The following is a 22,504-nucleotide window of genomic DNA, read 5'->3' as shown; positions in this document are numbered from 1 at the left end:
AAGCCCCTCTGGGGCCAGAAGGGCTTCACCTGGGGCCAGCTCCTGATGCACTGCCACAGGTGCAGGCTCCTCAGCATCTAGGCCTTGCCCCAGTTCAGCCGGCCCTGGAGGCGGGGACTCCTGTGCAGGCTGGGATTCCTCTGTTTCATCCTCCGAATCGGAATCCCAGGCCATCACACTAGGCTAAGGTCGGTAGTCTAAGAGGAAGGTTAGGCTAAGAGATGGTCAAAGTTCGCCCCATTTGAAAGCTTCTGTGGACTGTGCAACTCTACTGCATGCCTCAAAAACAGCATGGTATATTGTACATGTTTCTGCATTATATGTGGTAGTGGTACATAATGAGGCATGGCTGCCTTTCCAGCATCTGTGCCACTGCTGTGTACCTTGATGGGGCTGCAGTAAGGCGAGGCAGTGGCAAGCTCAGGGGCACATGGTTGTGTGAGCAGGATCACTTCCACCAGTCTGGCACTCCCATTGGTGCACCTCAGCAGCCTTGACTTCACCGCCACCCGGTCCCCGCCCCATTGAGCTAAGCAGCAGTAGTGTTGCTGTCATTGGCCACCTCTACACATTCTGCATATTTTAAACAACTTGATGATTGGGGTCAAAGCTTGAAGCAGTCTTTCTTTCTCCCACAGGAATTCATCTGTAATTCATATTACTATTTTGGAAGATCTGCCTTTTGGGACATCGGTGGCAAGACTGGTTGCAGTGGACAGAGATATAGGGGACAGAGTCTACTATGAATTTGTGGGCAGTTACAAAGGTTTTGCTATTGATTCTGGTAAGGTAGGATCATCAAACATTTCACAACTGGGGAAAATGCTTCCAAATCTAAGTTATGAAGAACAGCAGAATGCATCTACTCAACCAGACAGCCCAACCTGTGACACACTAAGCCAAATAGACTCCAGCATCCATACATGGTGCTAGGCCCACCCCCACCTTGCATTCCAAGCAAGCAACACAACCAGGAGTTTTATCATGTCTCATTGGACGGCCACCAAAAATGGCTGGTTTCATTTAACTTTGAAGTCTGCAACAAAAGGCTCCAGTGTCCTGAAAGAGGGCGGGAAGAATACAGGAAGCTACCTTATATATTTTTAAAATTGAGAATATTAGCCCATCTTGCCCAACTGGCTGCCTTCTATTTTAAGAAAAGTGACATTACTGGCCCATCTTGCCCAATGTTCCCCATTCTGACCAGGAGCAGCTCTGCAGAGTCTAGGGCAGAGGTGCCTCCCAACCTGGATGCCTGATTCTTTGAACTGGAGATACAGTGGTACCTTGCAAGACGAATGCCTCGCAAGACGAAAAACGCGCAAGACAAAAGAGTCTTCCGTTTTTTGAGTCGTTCCGCAAGACGAATTTCCCTATGGGCTTGCTTCACAAGACGAAACGTCTTGCGAGTTCTTGCGAGTTTGTTTCCTTTTTCTTAAAGCCGCTAAGCCGTTAATAGCCGCTAAGCCGCTAATAGCCGTGCTTCGCAAGACGAAAAAACCGCAAGACGAAGAGACTCGCGGAATGGATTTATTTCATCTTGCTAGGCACCACTGTATCAGAGATTTAACCTGGGGCATTTCCTACAATGTGTGCGCTCCAGCACTCACTTTCAGCCTCTTCCCATAGGCAGGGGAGTAGCTAGCTGCTCCAGCACCTGGAGCTGTGGGGGCGGGGCGATCTGCCCATGGGGGCGGGGTGATCCACACACGGGGGCGGCGTGGCGATCTGCCCAGGGCTGTGCCACAGCGATCGACACACAGAGTCCGCCTGGCAGAAGCAAGCCCCACGCTGCCATTTCGGACAGCATGGGGCCCTGAGCATCACTCCCAGGAGAGACGCGTGGCTCGGGCATGCTGCAGGCCAGGCCCCACAGTAAGTGCTGCCCCCTGTGGTGTGCCTTTATGTCACCCCCCTCAAGGATGACACCCAGGGTGGGCCACACTCCCCTTCCTACGCACCTGCCCTTAGACTCAAATACAGTGGATGCTCAGGTTGCAAACGTGATCCATGCAGGATGCATGTTTGCAACTTACAGCGTTTGCAACCCGCAGCGGTATGTCTGCACGCGCACGGGTTGCGATTCGGCGCTTCTGTGCATGTACAAAGCGCGATTTAGCATTTCTGCGCATGTGCGACTGCCGAAACCCGGAAATAACCCAAGGTATGACTGTATAGTGGAAATGATTTCATTGTCAATTTCTTACTGCAAAGATTTGGTTCCCTTAATCATGAATTCTGGAAATTTTAAGCATGGAGGGTTAGATGATGGACAATAGAAGGGATAAGAATATAAACATCAAAGGTCTGTAGTATTTAAATTAATACTGTGAGAGGACATTCTCAATAGATGTTGAGAGGCTATTTGAAGATGCTAATAAACTATGTTACTTACAATATAATACTACAGTGCTACCTCGGGTTACAGACACTTCAGGTTGCAGACTCTGCTAACCCAGAAATATTACCTCGGGTTAAGAACTTTGCTTCAGGATGAGAACAGAAATCGTGCTCCGGTGGCACGGCGGCAGCAGGAGGCCCCATTAGCTAAAGTGGTGCTTCAGGTTAAGAACAGTTTCAGGTTAAGTACGGACCTCTGGAACGAATTAAGTACTTAACCGGAGGTACCACTGTAATGTAAACTATAAAATACAATCAACTGATTGATTAATATGCTGTGCTACAACGTGTTTGGCTGCTTTTGATGTAAAATTATTGATTATGTTGAAACTGATATTTTTATGTATTTAAAACTTAATCTAAACCGCTTTGTGACCTGAAACGCAATTATGCAGATTTGACTCATGCTCATCTTTTAGGCCTATTTATACCTAATTGATAGCAGTGTAGTAATGCTATCAGCATGCCTAGCTCAAATAAGCAGATCAATGGGACTTGAATCCAATCTGATATAAACACAATTCCTATAAAATAAAGTTACCCACTTATAGAGGAAGCTTATACCTGTAGAGGGAGCCAATATGTTCTATTATAATTATCATTCTAAACTGGTCTCTTATATCTTGCTTCTGCTTCCATTATTTTAAAATGTTTATTTTAAAATGTTTTGCAGTGTCAATCAAGGCATTCTCTTCCCTACCCCCAATATATATATATTTTGGTACCTAGATACTGGTGAAATTACAACCACCTATCGTTTGGACTATGAAGACCTCACTTTCCCCCGTAAAACTGCATTGAAAATCAGAGCTTTTGACAATGATCGGTTGCATTCTTCCACTGTTCTGCTGATTATCACCCTGCAGGATGTAAATGATAATCCTCCATTTTGCACCCAAGACCTTTATATGTAAGTGTCTGAAATACTTTCTATAGCCGTTGTTTTCAGTAGTAGAATAAAAAGTGCTCAATTTTAATTGTAAGTGTTGCCATATGTCTGTAAATATCGGCAGTGCCGTTTTTCCATAAAAAGCTCAACAACTTTATAATAATAAAGGCTTCCAAAAGAATATTAAAATACTGTGATACATCAAACATTAAAAGCTTCCCTAAACAGGGCTGCCTTCAGATGTCTTCTAAAAGTCTGGTAGTTGTTGTTCTCTTTGACATCTGGTGGGAGGACGTTCCACAGGGAGGGCGCCACTACCGAGAAGGCCCTCTGCCTGGTTCCCTGTAACTTGGCTTCTTGCAGTGAGGGAACCGCCAGAAGGCCCTCAGCGCTGGACCTCAGTGTCCGGGTAGAACGATGGAGGTGGAGACGCTCCTTCAGGTATACTGGACCGAGGCCGTTTAGGGCTTTAAAGGTCAGCACCAACACTTTGAATCATGCTCGGAAACGTACTGGGAGCCAATGTAGGTCTTTCAAGACCAGTGTTATATGGTCTCAGCGGCCGCTCCCAGTCACCAGTCTGGCTGCTGCATTCTGGATTAGTTGTAGTTTCCGGCTCACCTTCAAAGGTAGCCCCACATAGAGCGCATTGCAATAGTCCAAGCGGGAGATAACCAGAGCATGCACCACTCTGGCGAGACAGTCCGCGGGCAGATACGGTCTCAGCCTACGTACCAGACGGAGCTGGTAAACAGCTGCCCTGGACACGGATTTAACCTGTGCCTCCATGGACAGCTGTGAGTCCAAAATGACTCCCAGGCTGCGCACCTGGTCCTTCAGGGGCACAGTTACCCCATTCAGGACCAGGGAATCCTCCACACCTGCCCGCCTCCTGTCCCCCAGAAACAGTACTTCTGTCTTGTCAGGATTTGTCAGACTTTGCCAAAAAAATCTCAATGCGGATTTTCACTGTTTGAAATATGGCAACCCTATCATATCTAGTAAACAGGAGTTCAGTTCTGACTTATCTGGGTGTTGCGAACATGGCTGAGGTCATTTTTTCCCATGTACATTTTCAGCTGCGCAGAAAAAAAAATGTGACACCCTCCACAAATTCCAAGTTTAAAATGTTTGCTGATTTTGATTACTCTCAAATGTTCCTTCTTGCCCCCATGACATCAGCATGCAGCCTGGCCTGGCCATGCAATGTTGTGACATCCTGTTCACCATGGAGGTCCGGTTAGTGTAATCACCCCTGTTGATTAACCCAGAAGGGAGATTTCCAAGTAGAAGGAAACAGCCAAATGATTGAGCAAAGAGGCAGGCCAGAAGGCGCAATGGGAAATCAAGGAAGCAAACAAACAAGGAAGCAAGCAAGTAGGGTGGTACGTTAAGGAATCAATAATGGAGTAAGTCTATAAGCAGATCAAGCTGTTTCTCCCCAGAATAAAGATCTTAGCCGGAGCCAACAGAATTATAAGGCCAGATGTGTTTTTCTGGATCCATTACGTGACCTGATCTCTGGTAGATTGCACACTGAAGTACTACCTTCGACCATCTGCACTAGTGTAGTACTCAAGGAATCAGGTTAAAGCTCCTACATGCATGCTTCCAGAGTGGTGTGGGGAGCAGAGGTCCTGGTTTAAAATCCCTGACACTTTACAGGAGGAAGCAGGAGAAAGGAGAAAGGAGAAAAGAGAAAAGGTGCCACAGAAAAAAATGGTTTATGTAAATGTTCAACCTCTTCAATCGGAATGTGTTGTCTGGCACTTTCAAACCAATTTCAAGCACGGCATTTGGGGGAAAGCAGCATTGGCTACTAGTTGACACTGCAAAACCCAAATATCAAAGCAAGTCCAAGAGTATTCAGTGAAGCCAAAGTTCTGAATGTAGGATGTTAACTAAAAAAAAAAAAGCATGATCAGGGGCATAGGAAAGGGGGGGGGTGGTCCGCCCTAGGTGCCATCATGGAGGGGGATGACAAATTATCAAGGAACAATTATTGCCCTACTAGGGTGGTTCATTAAAACATTTTTTTTAAATGTCTGCTCTGAAGGTCTTATCTTACTACACTAGGGATTATATAGCTGTATATGAAATTTCATGCATATCAGTTAATATCTTGACCGTCCTCCATGAAAATAGCTGTTTACTTGGCCGTTTTCCTATGTGGTGAAGGCTGAAATTTCAATTCAGCGGAGCAGGGTCAAGATATTAACTGATATTATCCTGACAAGACAGAAGTGCTGTTTTTGGGGGACAGGGAGCGGGTTGGTGTGGGGGATTCCCTGGTCTTGAATGGGGTAACTGTGCCCCTGAAGGACCAGGTGCGCAGCTTGGGAGTCATTTTGGACTCACAGCTGTCCATGGAGGCGCAGGTTAACTCTGTGTCCAGGGCAGCTGTCTACCAGCTCCACCTGGTATGCAGGCTAAGACCCTACCTGCCCGCGAACTGTCTCGCCAGAGTGGTGCATGCTCTGGTTATCTCACGCTTGGACTATTGCAACGCGCTCTACGTGGGGCTACCTTTGAAGGTGACCCGGAAACTGCAATTAATCCAGAATGCCGCAGCTAGACTGGTGACTGGGAGTGGCCACCGGGACCACATAACACCGGTTCTGAGAGATCTGCATTGGCTCCCAGTACGTTTCCGAACACGATTCAAAGTGTTGTTGCTGACCTTTAAAGCCCTAAACGGCCTCGGTCCTGTATACCTGAAGGAGCATCTCCACCCCCATCGTTCAGCCTGAGATCCAGCGCCGAGGGCCTTCTGGCGGTTCCCTCATTGCGAGAAGTGAGGCTACAGAGAACCAGACAGAGGGCCTTCTCGGTAGTGGCGCCCACCCTGTGGAACGCCCTCCCATCAGATGTCAAAGAGATAAATAATTACCAGACATTCAGAAGATATCTTAAGGCAGCCCTGTTCAGGGAAGTTTTTAACATGTAACGCTGTACTGTTTTTAACACTGATTGGGAGCCGCCAAGAGTGGCTGGGGAAACTCAGCCAGATGGGCGGGGTATAAATAATAAATTATTATTATTATTATTATTATTATTATTATTATTATTATTATTATTATTTGCATGAAATTTCAGATATGGCTATATAATCCTTAGTTTAGTAAGATAAGACCTTTTGAACAGGCAGTTGTTGTTTTTTTAAAAAAAGTTCTTTATGTACCAGCCTACTGCCCTACCCTCCGCTGGGCTTCCTGGGTCCTGGAAAGTCGGCCTATAATAATAGTAATAATAATTTATTATTTATACCCCGCCCTTCTGGCTGGGTTTCCCTATGTGAAGAAAATGAGACTAGGTCGAGTAGATTATGCCTTGTCTTGCCTTCATCCCACCCCTTCATGCAGCCGATTTTCATGATTTTACTGCTGTGGTTTTGCTTTGTTTTGGTAAACCACTTTGCACGTTTTTTAAAATAAATTTTAAATAAATTTTAAATTATTAAATAAATTATTAAATAAATAAACAATAAGTATAAATAAAATAACACAAGCCAAACCACAATCCATCCTGTAGATTTACGTATCTGTCCATAGTCGCCTACTTGTTATCAGAGGCCCAGAATCCACATTCCTTTGTAAGAAAATATGAAATATGAAAATATGAAATGTTTTTTGTAGGCCAAAAAAAAAACAAAAAAAAAAAACAAAAAACAATGTGGGGTGTGACAAGAAATTTTCTGCACCGGGTACCACCTGACCTTCCTATGCCTCTGTGCATGATGTCCTGTTTTTATCATAGGTATGTCAATTAGAGTTACATGCATGTTCTCTATGAATTTTCTCATTTATAGCATTGAAGTGCCTGAAACAATTGCTATTGGGACTCTCTTGTACACCTTAGAGTGTGGAGATAGAGATGGAACACCTCCCAACAATGTTCTCACCTTCACACTGGATGATTATTCCAATAATTTTTTCACGCTAGCTGGCAAAGAAATCAAAGTATGTACTATCACAAAACACTTTACTGTGCACAAGTGTGTGTTAGCCAGCTAGATTGTAGCTTCAATTGTTAATTGAAAGACGATTTGTGTTGACATAGAAATTAATACAGAAGGGTAGGTGCTTGACTATGCAGAACTAAGAGATCATGGTGGTGTGGTTTGGGACAGTAATTCTGTGCTGAACAGCTCTTGAAAACCAACACCAAAACATCTGACCCAGATATGCATCTACATAGTTTGGTCACTTGTCATGTTATTATATAACACTTGGAAATTGAATGTGTGAACTATCTCCTTGGGGGGGAATGTAAATGGTTGGAGGTGACATGATGCTGTCATCTATGGTGTTAGATCTATAATGACGTTTTCACTTATGTGGACATAATTTGCTGCTGCAGTCATCAAATGACAAAGCAGGAAAACCACAATATCCCAACTTGTATATATCCTAGTTTACTTGTTCTTAAGCTTGTTTTTCTCATGCACCACTTAAAAATTGCTGTAGTTCTTGGTGCACCAATTAATGGGTTTTTTCTGCCTGTTGTAGCAATTTTAATGAGTGCTGTACTAGATCATAGAACTGTAAAGTTGGAAGGGACCATCAAGTCCAATCCCCTGCAGCCTAGAATAGCATTAACTTTTTTTTGCTGCGACATCACACCCTTGATTCATGTTAAGCTTGTGGTCTACTAAGACCCTTAGATCTTTTTCACACGTACTACTGGCAAGCCAGGGGTTCCACATTTTATATTTGTACAGCTGCCTAAGTTTAGAACTTTGCATTTCTCTCTATTGAAATTCATTTTGTTAGCTTGGGCTCAGTTCGCCCAATAGCAAAAGCTGTGTACAACTGATATATACAATCCCTTCCCAGTAATATAAATATAAATTTTCCCTATAGGTTGGTCCTCAGCACCTAAACTGTGATTCTGATCTGTTTGCCGCAATGCAGTTCAAGCATGTACTGATGATCCAAGTTTCTGATGGTGGTGAGCCACCACAAACACGTAAGTTGTCCTGAGCATGTGGAAGACCTAGATGTATCTAGATTCATGTGAAGGAAGATCACCTTCTCAGCAAAGACCCTGTTACCCCAGGAATCCGGGGCTGGACAGGCTTCTGCTTACCCACCATGGGTTTGGGGGGGGGGAATACAATAGAAATATCTCCACTGACATAGAAAGGCATAAAGCCACATGAAAAGGAAATGTTTTCAATCCTTCTCCCAAATCCCTGTGATTGAAATAAAAGATTCCCTCTACCTGTCAACCCCCCACAAGATGCATAGCTCTTGCCACCCACATTTGAATACTGGCTCATTCAGTAAAATCCCGTAATAATAGTTGTTTTTGAAGCACCGATCTGGCATTTATAAAAGAGCAGTTGAAGGTTTTGTGGACTGAAAACAGGGCTTTCTCTGGGATCAGAATTTTTGGAGAAGGACTGAAAAGGGGGAAAGCTTGTAGGCATCTAAACCATCTTCCATCAATTAGATTTGTCTTCCTTCCATATTCTTTCACTCCCATGAATCCAAGTCTTGCTCTCTTCTTCAACACCATAGGATCCAATTTCATCGCTGTATGCCAGGCACATCCTAAAACCTCAGTGTTGCAGCAATACTAACCGAAAAGGGAATATAAAAAATATGATACCCCACCGAAACCTCTTGGCACTTCTGTTATCAGAAAAATGCAGTCTCAATCAGAGTATTATTCTATCATTAGTATGAAAACAAATATTTTTGTTTCTACCACTACCCTTGCTGGTGATGGGAACATAGATGATTAAATGTTTGTTCTAATTCAGTCACCTCTCCACTCTCAATGGCAAGCCTTTATGCCCCTCCCCAAATTAGCACAATCAGAGGAACCCCTGTACTCTTCTCCCCACACCTGCTGTACAGCACTAAGGGAACATCCAAGAGGGATGGGAATCTCAGTCACTTTGGGAATTTCATAGAAGGACCACCTACTGAGGCTTTGTGGTTTGCATGAAGGACTAAAAAGAAGAGTGGACCACATTACTTGCTTGTTTAAGAGCAATGTGTTATTTGTATTTTGTGATGTTTATTTGTAAATATGTTAAGGCTGTTTTGCAGTGAAACTTTGAAACTCATTCTTGTGGTGGAGAGCAAATTCATTTCTATTTTGCACAAGGTCCAGATCAGGGATTCTTCATTTGCAGCAGCTCTAACAAACAGAAGGGTCTGTGTTCTAGGGACATAAAAGGAAGGGGACAGCTTACAGCTAGGACGACAAGTGCAAAGAGTGTATAAATAAGCCCTCTAACTACTAAGCAGTGCAATCACCACTGAAGGCTTTTCATGTTGTGTTTTTTATAAAGATGCCAGCCAAGGCCACTAACAGGCCTTGGCAGGATTAGATGTCCAGAGCAAAACTGCAACTTCTATTGTTCTCTTGTTGACTGGGCAGAGGGACTGAGATGGGAGATGGGAAAAGAGAAGGGAGGTATACCACCTACCCCTTTTGAAGCCCTCAAGGAAGATCCAGCTGATTTGGGGAAGCATGCAGCAGCCACTCTGGCCTATTAGGTAGGCAAGACCTAGCTGACACACCTGGCTGCTGAATTTTAATCCTTCTGTTTCCAGTAGCCCTATTCTGTCCAAGCCTAGGCACCTTCATGGCAGTCAGATCATAATCCTCTAGCAATTACACTGCAGACAATCTATGAGGCAAAGTTCTCCAACAACATTCTTTGAAACTTGTTTATTGCTCATCTTCTTTTTTTAAACCCCCTTTCAGGCACAATTAGGGTTATCGTGAAAGTCACCCGTACTAATGAAATAGATCCTCATACTGGCACAAATATATTCCGCGTGCTTGAAAACAGCAGCATTGGCACCGTGGCTGGAAGAGTCGCCTTTACAGACGAAGACTGGCCATTCAATAATCTGAAGTACACACTTGTTGGCGATGGTGCAGGGCATCCTCCTAAATTTTATATAGAGCCAGATACAGGTACTGCCAATTATTTTAAAGGCTTCTCTGCTCAAGAAGAATGAATGCCACAGGAAGAAAATTTGCCTTAGCTTTCATCCAGCATTTTACTGGAGTTAAGAAGAGAACATGGTTTTAGGCAAGATTCAGTCCTGGACTTTACTAAAGTGGTCTTGGTTCTAAACTGGTGTCTGCCATCAGTAATGGACCAGATAAGGGTGAACAAATTGAAACTTAATCCAGACAAGACAGAGATGCTCTTGGTCAGTCAGAAGCCAAAACAGGGAATAGGGATTCAGCCTTTGCTGGATGGAGTAACACTCCCCCTGAAGACACAGCTTTGCAGTTTGGGCTCCTGCAGTTTGGGCTCCCCAGGTCTCTGCTGTGGCAAGGAGGGCATTTGCACAGTTAAAGCTAGTGTACCAGCTGCGCCCATTCCTTGGCCAAGTGACACACAGTTCACTTACATCATGTTTGGATTACTGTAATGTGCTGGTGCCATGCTATTTTTATTGGAATTCTTTGCATGTTTTAAACAGATTTTCTATATTAAATAGTTTTAATTCTATTGACGTTTCATATTTTAATGATTTTTTTCTTCGTTTTTAGTGATTCTTGTTTTCATCATTAAGCCACCTTGAGCCCTGTCAGGGGAAAAGGCAGGGTGAAAATAAATCTGTCATGTGTGCTGTTCCGTAATGTTTATCATGCTGTAACACCATTTTATCTGATCCAGGATTTTCTGGCACTACCTAGTTAAGAGATGGGGAACCTGTGGCTTTCCAGATGGGGTTGCACTACAACTCCCACACCCCTTGTTTGTTGACCATGGGCTGATGGGAACTGAAGAGCCACAGATTCCTCATCTCTGTCCACAGTCAATGAGATTTGCCATCCCATTGCTTTAGGAAGATGCTGAATCCTGCCATGCCCTTGCCTAAAATGTGGCGAAGGATCCAGCGTCACATAGGCCCCCCTTCTGCTCTTTGCCCTGCTAGCCCCCTCACCCCTCATAAAAAAGGCCTTCATGGAAATTTACATTAGTACAAGACCTTGAATCTTCAATATGTGAGCTTATGCAAAATCCACTGAGATTTGAGGATGCTGCTCAAGCAGCTTTCAAGCATCATCTCTTTTGTTCTCACAAAACACAGTTTTAAAGGACCTCGTTATTGGTACACCAAGGTTGATTAATGTATTTTTCTGCTCAAAAAAATAGGAATGTATTTTTTAAAAGTGATTTAATGGTGTGTGTGTCCATGCCAGGTATTATAAAAGTTTTGAACATGCTTGATAGAGAAAGTGAGTCTCAGTATTTTCTCTGGGTGAAAGCTATTGACCTGGACAATGATATTGAACCAGACCCCGTCCGGCAAAGATCCAGCATTGCTATGGTCACAGTCTACATTCTGGTAAGTAAAGGGTTTGTTTGGGGAAGTGTGGAGCATTTGATTCTATATGTATCTGTTGTAAAGCAGTTACAATAATATATTGAGCATGGCTTATTTGTAAACTAGTAGCAACTAGAATAAAGAGATTATTGACTGAGAAGAATAGTGGATTCTACCAGGGATAGCAAAGACCTTCAGATGATGTTCAACTAACTCCCACCACCTCCCCACCCCCACGCAGCAACCCTGGATCATAGCTGTCAAGTGTCCTTTATTTGAAGGGACAGTCCCTTATTCCAGCGCCATGTCCCGCTGCTGTCCCTTATTGATGGATGTCCCTTAAATGTCCCTTAAATGATGTCCCTTAAATTTCAAAGGAAGCAGCTCCTCTCCCTCCCTCCCTGCCAGCCAGGGAGGAGGGAGGCTCCAACTGTGTTGCTTGGCTGTGTTGCTCACCCAATAAGAAGTCTAAGAACGACCGGGGGGTGGAGCTTGCATGCCTTGTGCGTGGCTAGTTAATGCAAGCTGAGGGGTTTTTTGAATGCTGGACGCCATTTTGTTACATGTGCTGCTGCAAACTTTGCAGTGCAAAGCCAGGCCGGGGAGCCATCTTAAGTTGAGGCTGCATAGGCCTTGTGGTGCATGTGATTCAGATTCTATTCAGTTGAACCTCTGGTTACAAAGTTGGTTGGACAGTGTTCTCGAAGCTACCAGCATGAGTTTGAGCAGACTGCAGGAGGACAGGAAGACTGGAGTGCCTGGAACAGGTGAGGCTGCAGGTCCCTTATTTTGGCTGCTGGCCCCTTATTTTCAAGGCTGCTGGTCCCTTATTTTCAAGGCTGCTGGTCCCTTATTTTCAAAACTGTAAGTTGACAGCTATGCCCTGGATCCTGGGCTCCCTGAGAAAGAGAGACCTGGCCTCCACAGAATATACTCTTTTCTTACACCCTCCGTTTCTCCATTTGAGAGACTCACCATCACCAGGTAAGAGAATCATTATTTACCAGGCTGCCCCCTATCAAACAAATTTCCAAAAGCTCCCTGAGGCCTCTCTGAAGCCTCCTTAGGTACTAGGGCATTAAAGCTCTAACACTGCTACAGGTTATGTTAGTAGGTTAAGTGTCTAATGATTTTTCTTTAATTTCTCTGCTGTGTCTTGCTTTATTGTGGGTTTTAAAATAGTGATTTACTGTTTTTTGTTTGTTTAGGGGGGGGGAAAAATAATATAAAAAGGAGAATTCCCTGGATGCTAAGATCCAGGTTTCCAGCAAGTAGTCTTTGGTGAGGGACCCCAGCAGAGATTTAAAATCACAAAATAAGCAGTAAAGTGCAGCAATACAGGCTGTTAGACCGTTAATATATACCCTTCCAATTTCCTTCCAAAGTTTCCCACTTCCCCTAGTGTAGAAAAATATAACGTTTGGTAGGTTAAAAATGGTTTGCTTACAAATGCTTCAGAGGTCTGGTTCATCTGCTTCCCCGTATGTCAGTCTGAAAAGTTGCATCTGCAATAAAACTTAGTTGGTTACAAAATGGTGAAAGTTCCTAAATGCTAGGTATAGGGACACAAGTATGACTTGTGAGAGCCACACGGCTAAGCTTGAGCAACCAGCTGAAACCTCTTCCCATGCTGAGTTCACAGGGCCGTCTTACCCATAGGCGCTAGGGGAGCAGGGCACCCGGGCGCCGGGCTTTCAGGGGAACCAGGCCGAGAGTCCAGGGCCTGAGAGTTGAGTCCGGGGAAGAGCCCACCCATCGGTCGGAGTGCCATGGTGGGATCTTCTGCTGCGGGTGGCTCTGTGCCGCGACTTCAGGGGTGACTGAGCCAGCAAGACGCTGAGGCAGCCGGCCGGCTCCTCCCTCCTGCGCGCCTGGGACTGGGCAACCCAGGGGGGTGCTGGGCAGAACTTTGTACTCCGGCGCAGCATATGCTTAAGACAGCCCTGTGAGTTCATCAGGTAGACAGAGAGTAAAGGCTTGATTACCTAGTTCCAAGGTGATGGGAAGAGGACAGCTTACTCTATTAACCCCTTCATGCATCAATTAGATGTAAGCATGTTGGTTATAAGATGCAGGTTATCCCCCAGTTTTAATGATGATTGTTTTCAAATTGTGGGTTTTCTTATTTTATTATAAGCCATTCTGACAGCATTGCTGAAGGGCGACTTAAAAATATAGTAAATAAATAGCCTCTAGGAAACTCACAGTACGAGAGCAATGGCTACCACTCTCTTAATTGGTCCTCAGCATCTCATACATAGAGATATATCACCTCTGGATGTAATGTTTCAATTTAATTATTGGGACTGTTAGCCCTTAAAAGGCCTATCTTGCACACCTGATGCCATTTCTCCCGATAACAGAAAACAGCAGCCATTTGTGCATGTCCCAAAGAAAGCTACTATTAAGAAAATGCATTACTGTACTTATGTTGAATCCGACACAGTGATGACATTGTAGCACGAGTGAGCAATATGGCAGGGTATTTATTCTACAATGTTTATTTAACAGACAATAACCATGTCTCCTTTTGCATTATACAATATGGGAATTGGGGACTGGCAATTTATTGTGTCAAACTACATCAGTGACCCAGCAGAGGCTTTGGGGTGTGTGTGCTTTGTTCCTTTAACAGAAAGCAGCATTTTAGAGACAAGAAATATTCATTAGGGGAAATTATGGCATTGTTAAAGGATTTGCTTTTAAGCTCACACGATCAGTCTGCTTAAAGTCAGCTTTCGCCTTATTTGAAGTTAATGGCTCAATATAAATCAGTGTCAGAGAAGGATATGGAGCCCAGCTCACTCTAAACTGACAGCTGAAGTAGCCTTTTCCCTAAAAGTTATAACCAAGTATTATGCAGAGACACAAGGCACAAATTAGATTTAATTGATTACATGACAAATTGAAGCAAAACCCCTGTACCAAATAACTTCAGCTCCTCTTTTCATTTATTTGCTTGTTTGTTCATTCTTTATTATATTCCTGAAGGATTATTATATGCAATTAGGTGAGAAGAGAAAAATGAGTTGGACATTTAGAGTCACTGATTACATGCTGGGGAACACTCTTCCAGCAAATAATCAGCAGACATTCTCACTTGCGAATCTCTTAAAGGATTCACATCTCTTAAAGGCATCTCTTAAAGGACTCAGCTACATTAGTAAAAAACACACACAATGTTCTGAATGCATTATAAACACACAACACCAGATGGTGCCAGATAGCAAAAACATTTTCTATGTGATTGTCACATAGCGTTTTTTTTTCTTTTATTATAATGATTTAATTTCTGACTTATTTATAGCGTTTTTTTCCTGCGTGTAGATCCACCCAAAGACAGGCTTTTCAGCCATTTAATTCCTGATTAACCAGTCACTTTAATGATTATCTGTATTTTTTTAAAAAAACACCTTGAAATAGTGTTTTATATTTCATAGTGAACATTGTCTTGATATTTTATAATGTGGCACAGAAATACATTTATATATCAATAATTCCCTACAATAAAATGGGATCCTTAATTATGCCACAGTGTGTTCCAGTGTCGATTTTCTATCCTAGTAATTTGCTCATTCTCTTAGTGTTTTGTTTCAAGTAATAGATTCATCTTTCTTAAAACAAAGAGAAGTTTCTTAGTGAACTTGATCCAAATACATCTTACATGACAGGAATTTCATATAAAGTGCATGACTTCATGTAGGTTGTAACAGCCCCCTGAGACAGTTATCTCTGCTGCATTTCATATGTACATTTAAGGGCTAAAACTGAGAACAGTAACTGATGCTAGCTGAGGTCACTGCCGTCACTTGAATGAAGCTTGAATTCTACCTTTTATAAGAAAGATCTCTTCCCTCTCTCTTGCACACTTGTACACACTGGCAGAAAAAGATGCAGATGCACAAAGTAGAACCTCCTTCACCATCACATTGTTCCCATCTTTAAAATCTAGACATCAAAAAAATTGCCAACAATTTCAAAGTCATAGTATTGCAATCAAATCCACTTATTCATACGTAAACCAGGAGCAATTTCAATGAAATCACTGACTATGAACAAACATATGGCATGAGTTGTGGATCCATGCACTGAATCTTCTTGCTGATTTTTATGTCTGTGGCATGGTTAGGACTGCCATATGTCTGGATTTTTCCGGACATTACCGGGATTTCTGAAAGGCTTCACTTTGTCCTTGATCTTAGGCAAAAATCTGTTTGCACCCTTGTGAACTCGGCAAATCATGGGAGTTTTGTGGTATAATGTTCCCACTGCTTTCATAGATCACGCCATGTTGCAAAATTTGGGGTGGCATTCCATCAGGCGGTTCTTTCCCACCTGGGGGAACAGAAAAACACATGCACATAAAGGCTGGCAACATGTCAAATGAGGTCTGCTGATGTGGCATGCTATGCCCACTGGTGTGAATAAAAGTGTGACATGGCAGTATATTGATCAAAAAGATACAATGCAATAATGCAAGAGATAATGCAATTCAAAAAGAACATCAGAAACCCAAAAGGAAACACTAGCCTTATAACAAGGAAAACTAACCCAATAATCCGTATATCTGAATGCACCCTCAGCTGAATGCCACCAGGAATTTCTTTTCTTTTCTTTCTTTTAATAGGCTGAAGAATATAGTCTTGTTTAGGAGGCCAGCTTAGTATTAGGGCACATGAAGTCCAGCCCAATAGTTCTTCCAAATGTTAGAGGCTCCAACCTCAGTCATGTTTTCCTAATGCCGTAGTGTTTCTCTTGAACCTATCAAGTTTATAGTTCATGTTCTCCTTTCCTACATCAGTAAAGGAGTAAGCCTAACAGTACTGGTGGGGTCACACAATGGTTTTTGCAGGTTACCCACAAGCACTGTTTATTGCCTGATGTATTCCTAGTGAGACTTTGAATCTGACTCATCCGTCGTTCCTCATGCTGACTCAGGGTCTCTGTGGGATTGATGTTCTTAGTGCCTCAGGCACAGGTTGGACGTATTTGTGGGGTGGAATGGCTGGGGGAAGAAAATCTCCAGCCATGGATCAGTTTGTTATGTTCTAGCAGAAGCCGTTAAGTATGAAACAGACCACATCAATGGGATTCTTAGTGTAATGGGTAATGTCCATGGCCCTAATAAGGTTTCTTATATTCACTTATCATTTTGTGGCCATTGGAGATTATGTTTTAATATTTTCAGATACCCAAACATGGCTTTAAATAACAAAACCCTGCTAGTAAAAATCCAAAACATGCACACTCCTAATCTGTCTCTGCAATGACTCACCCTTGTAAATGTGGCTTTCTTTCAGATTTTAGAAGGCTGATGATTATTGCATTTTTTCCTGCCCAGAGTAAACCTACCTCATGCCCAAATAGGGATGGGAGAGAATTTTGATTTTGTTTGCATTTTAATAAGTAAATAGCTAATTCACACCTCTCAAACCAATATGGAAACTGAAACATGATAATCCTTCAAAATTCGCAGTTCTCCATATTTTGTGATGCAGTTGTCCAATCCATATGTACCAAAATGTGTATATTAGGGGAAAGTGTGAATAAAATGCACACATTAGTGAAAATAGCATACAAAATTTTAGGGGAAATTGCTTGTGGCAACTGGCATACAGCTGCACACTGCCTCCAATACTGGAGCCATGATGGCTTGTAGTCATTGATAGCCTTATCAAGTTAAGAGAGACCTCTCAGAAAAAGCTACAGTAGCTATCATTTATCTTTGTTTGTATTTCCATTAATTGTAACCACATGTATCACACAACCCTCAAAGAACAATTAAAATGATGCTCAAAGTGTTGTTCTGCTTAAAGATAAGGTGCAGGGCACATAAATTATTTAATTATCTGTGTAAACAGATGCCATTAATCAACACAAAGGCATTTATTGGTTGGAAACCGTGTAATTATAGAAGAAATCCAGGAACTCTCATGTTTGGGATTACGTCATGAGAACAACACCTTTGCCTTCTTCACTAAACGTAGTTAAATGTAATAGGAAGAGGAATTGTTTTCTAAAAAGAAAAATGCTGATTAGATTTTAAGAAGGAAAACAATAATTGTAGAGAAGAAAAATGATATTATCCTGCTCACGCACAATGAAGATGCCTCTCAGATGCAAAAATCTTATCTTGACCTTTCTCTGTAGATCAGCCTTCAAAGCATGTCCAATTTATAGAATTGTATTCTATAAATAGTCTGAGACTCCTGGACTGCAGTGGAGTTGCTAGAAGTTAAGCCAATTTAGATCTGCACAAAGATAGCCAAATGTGAGCTTCCTGGTTGTTACTGTGGATACCTTTTGGGAATCTGCACCTGTAATGTAATGGAGGAATGAGAGTTACCTATGGTGAGAGTGCCCTGGGCTATGTCCAGTGCTTTTCCCCCTCTAAAAATGTTTAGGTGTACTCTTATTTTGACTCAAGAAAAACCACCATTTTATAGTTCAAATCGGAGGAAATAAATACAGTAAATGGACAAAAGTACAAAGATTCACAACATGTCTAGGGGTATGGATCCCCCTGTGTCCCCCTAGAAAAAGCACTGGCTATATCTACCACTGGATATTATTCTCCAGTGATGTCAACATATATGGCAATGCTATAGCTCTACAAAGCTGCTGCAGAAGTTTTAGCGCTGCAAATGAATGCTCTGAAACACTTCTAGTAAAGTCAATCAGCAAATAACTACTTTCACTCAAGTAATCATGATTACATTATAGAACAGCAGAAAAGAGTTAAACATATGCTATCTGGATTGGAGACAATGTACCTTTCGTAGTGCAGGCTCGTTCTCATTGTGTCATGTCCCATGTGACCTCTGAGTGACCTCTGAGAACTGAGTGATGCAGAGGGACACATCTCACGTTTTTTGGACACGGGGGTGATAATGAGTTCCTTAAACTCGAGGGCTGTGTTGTGGAATCTAGAAGTCCCAAATTGTCTCCATATGGATCACCAACAGCGGTTCCCATCACTTTGCAAACCGCTATTGACTATGGAGAATTAGGATTTCCCACTACAGCAGAAGTACAGTTGAGAACACCTGGAGAGCGGTGGTGGTGGTTCCTGCTGTGGTGGGTCTCCTTGCCACGTCCTCTTGTTCACACTTTCTCCCAGCCAGCTCTCCAAAGCCTTCTGCCAACTTCTACCTTCCGCAACAAACATGTGATTCCTAAAACTTTCCAAAAACTCCACATCCTAAATCATCCACATTTGTTCCTGAAATGAAGGCTTGAAATAGCAAACACAATACAAACTATGAGGCTCCTCCACAATTCATTTCCATTTGGGCAACGCCACTTTTCCAAGAAGATGCAGACATAAGTGAATATGAAAATACAAATAACGGCAATGTAGATAAAGGCAGTAATAGAAGCAACATTTCAGGTGGATCCTTCCAGTGTGGGCATTTAGCAATAGTGCTTTGATGTAAATTGAGCTCCAAGCTAATAACACTGCAAAAAGTCTTATATCATATCGTGGGAGGCTTGAAAATCAGAGAGTATTATTAAAATGCTTTGAGTGGGAGCAAAGACCTTCTGAGACTCTGGCCTCCTTATAGAAGCTAGGTAAATGGATATCAGACTTCTTTTGATGAATGGAGGCTTAGCAATAAAACTTCTATCAACAAAACTGGGCATGTTTAGCCTGGAGAAGAGGAGGTTAAGGGGTGATATGATAGCCATGTTCAAATATATAAAAGGATGTCACATAGAGGAGGGAGAAAGGTTGTTTTCTGCTGCTCCAGAAAAGCGGACACAGAGCAATGGATCCAAACTACAAGAAAGAAGATTCCACCTAAACATTAGGAAGAACTTCCTGACAGTAAGAGCTGTTCGACAGTGGAATTTGCTGCCCAGGAGTGTGGTGGAGTCTCCTTCTTTGGAGGTCTTTAAGCAGAGGCTTGACAACCATATGTCAGGAGTGCTGTGATGGTGTTTCCTGCTTGGCAGGGGGTTGGACTCAATGGCCCTTGTGGTCTCTTCCAACTCTATGATTCTATGATTCTATGATTCTATGATTCTAAAACATGAATGAAATGATCAGGTACAAATGTGTGGGTTTAAAATTATGGTTCCAGTTTGTAATTCAGGCACCAAGGCTCAAATTAACTATAAATACAAGTTAGAGGCCTGTCAGGCGTTGCAGGGAGGGCCCTAAGTGCTTGGGAAATCTCCATCCCCCTGTATCGTGTAATGGAGCAAGACGGAGTGGAACAGAGGACAGAAAGATACATATTTACCTTCCCATCCCTGTGCTAAACCCTTGAATTATGCTTATTATCATTAAAAAATCTTTAATCAACTTGCATAAAGCCAATGAAAATTCAACAACCTCATCTGAGCAGTGTACAAAACATGAAAAAGGTCCAGGAAACCTTGGTAAACATATGATTTAAGCAAGTGTTTTAAACAGGAGCTACATTTTCCGTGATGCTGAGAGCAGGTGATAACCTAAGCAAAGGAGATCAGCTCATATCCTCATCCCTGCTTTTCAGTCTGTTCTTAAGGCTGCAGGTCTTGACGCATGTTAGTGACATCATCAGCTCATGCCAGGGGGTAGCAATCCTCCAAACATACTGGACCTCTTTTAGATCTGGGTGATTTCATTATGTCCAGGTCTGAAATGGAAGCCCAGAGGGCCCAGGGCCCAATTCTGCTACCATGTTCTGGATTTGGGGCCTTTTCTCTAGGGCACTACATGATGAAGAGGTCGCTAAAGCCCTGCCCTTTTGTGTGTCATACATTCAGTTCTGTGTCTTGTTCACTAATAAACCATGTTTGCTGCAGCTAATAGGGCTTCACGGTTCACCTGCTTTTCTATGAGCTGTGTCAATCCACTTAATAAATATGGATTGGTGGTATCTTGTTTTGTACCCAAGAAAATAACTCTCGGGGGAAGTGTACAGAAGCTTTACATACCTTATCAAATAATTTAATGGAGCATTTAGTAAGATAAACAGTCTGGGCCATTTCTCTTTGTAATGTAATGTTGAGCAAAGCCTGTCTGATTGATTGATTTTCCTTTAATTGAGAGCAGACAATAAAAGAAGCCATGTTTTCTTCATGCTGATTGATAAGATTTGCAGCTGAGCCTTGAGTGGCGGCATAAAATGCTATATCCATAAAGCATTGCATGGTTTTTCCGTCAGAAAACAGAGCTGGTGTTGCGTTGGCTGTCTCACTTTAGAAGAGGAAAGCAAGTAATTCCACAGGCAACTGGTAAACTTGCACTTCTAAAAGCTGTGCGTACTTTCTCCATGCTAGCAGAGGATCGCTGGTCCTCTTTTTTCCTTTCTTCTCATTTTAAGTAGCAAAACAGTCATCACTGGGGGGCCCATGTGGGGTAGAAACTATTTGCATGTTCAGACCCAGAAACCTCCCCCCAAATAAATTCACAGTTGACTCAAATTTTGGTTTTTGTTTTTGGCAGAATTTAGGCCACAACTTTATTGATTACAGAGAGTGACTGGTTGCATAGGCTCTGCTTTGACTAGCTCCCTGCCTTGCAGGTAGCGCTGACCCAGGGTTCCAGCATAGGTCAGCCAAGGGTGAACACCTGGGTAGCAGAAAGCCGGGAATGGGCTAACTCTGCCACCCAAATGTCCCCCTGGACTCAGGCATGGGCACAACCCCCTCTCAGGGGTAGACCAAACCATCGAGTTCCTAGATTCCTTTAATGGAATATCCTTCACATAGGAATGGTGAGAGCGTTCTCCCATCCCTATCACCTGAACCAGAGCCTATCCGCAACCTTACAAGTTGTGACGATTTGCTACGTGGCAGGCGAAACCCAAAAGGCAGCAGCCAATCAGCCAAGTGGGGAAAATTCCTGCCGTGCCCCTGTCCCAATGACAGATGACACACAACGGCATAGCAAGGTCAAGCGCAAAGCCCGAAAAGTGGGGAGAGGTGGGCGGGTGTTCCGAATGCAAGCGCCAAAAGAGGAAGCTCTGGGTCATGTGCATGGGCATAAATAGGTCCCTTGAACCGTTTGGACTGCATCCCATTGGCCAGATTGCACCCAGCTTCAAGGGACCTACCAATCGGGTGTTGTGGCTGACCAATCGTACCCACCCACAACACAGGGTGTCGGTTTTCCAGGGCTCACCGCACTACGTGCCCTCTTTAAGGGAGGACCTGATTTAATATTTAAATGAATAAATTTGGATATAGCAATGGGGGGGGAACAATGCAAGGAAATTAGAGATTAACGCCACCCCCCCAAACAGAAACAGTCAGGGACTGTTAAGAGTCTATTCATCCCTAATTCTTCAGCTGCTGTTCAACAGGTCTAGTCAGTGGCGTAGCGTGGGGGGTGCCAGGGGTGCCAGCCGCACCGGGCGCAACACCTGGGGGGGGGCGCGAGTCCAGAGGGAAGGGACAAGCAATCGAGGCTTGGTTGGGGTGGGGGGTCGTCGTCTCCGCCACTGCTTCTGTTTTCCGCTGCGCTGAGGCGAGCTGGGCGCGGCCAGGCATGCAAGTGCAGCGCCTGGCCAAGCGCTGCAGCCTGGGGAGCCGGCGCCTTAGCGCCTTGCCGTCGGCGGCGCAGCCGTTGCCCAAGCTCGACAACTTGTGGAGGGCGCCTCTCTCTCTCTCTCTGCCTGGAGGGGAGGGGCTTTCCCTGCTCTTTGTTCCGTTTGAGCAAACACAGCAACGAAACAGAGCAGGGTGGGCAGTAAGACCCTGAGGCAGAATGCAGGAAAGCAGCCACTTTCTCTTTTCAGGTTTCCCTTCTCCGGTACCTACCCTCCCACGTTTATTGCGAGGGAAATCTAGCTGACTGCAGGGAAGGGGTTGGGTGCATGTAATGTGTGACAAAGGCATCAGGTGTACGTCTTGGGTGGAAAGGGTATAAGGGTGGGGAGGTAAAACCAAAACATTGTGGATTTAAACAAGGAAA

At 43.5% G+C, this 22,504-nt stretch overlaps 1 protein-coding gene across 1 annotated transcript in view; it reads left to right on the top strand.

Moving 5' to 3' along the window:
* LOC310688185 (cadherin-related family member 4-like) overlaps positions 1–22,504 on the top strand; it is a gene marked incomplete at its 5' end in the record, with an annotated part of 57,930 nt that overhangs the window by 20,240 nt on the left and 15,186 nt on the right. Inside the window, 6 exons of the mRNA XM_083464318.1 lie at positions 639–784; positions 3,130–3,310; positions 7,098–7,248; positions 8,152–8,257; positions 10,013–10,228; positions 11,474–11,619. Of these exons, the coding sequence (XP_083320444.1) occupies positions 639–784; positions 3,130–3,310; positions 7,098–7,248; positions 8,152–8,257; positions 10,013–10,228; positions 11,474–11,619 (946 nt within the window). The remainder of the gene's footprint in view (positions 1–638; positions 785–3,129; positions 3,311–7,097; positions 7,249–8,151; positions 8,258–10,012; positions 10,229–11,473; positions 11,620–22,504) is intronic.

The sequence above is a fragment of the Podarcis liolepis genome, assembly GCF_965112155.1.
Source record: "Podarcis liolepis genome assembly, chromosome: 10".
Classification (NCBI taxonomy): Eukaryota; Metazoa; Chordata; class Lepidosauria; order Squamata; family Lacertidae; genus Podarcis; species Podarcis liolepis.
Note: the sequence above shows the minus strand (reverse complement) of the source record. Positions and strands in the feature narration are given on the sequence as shown.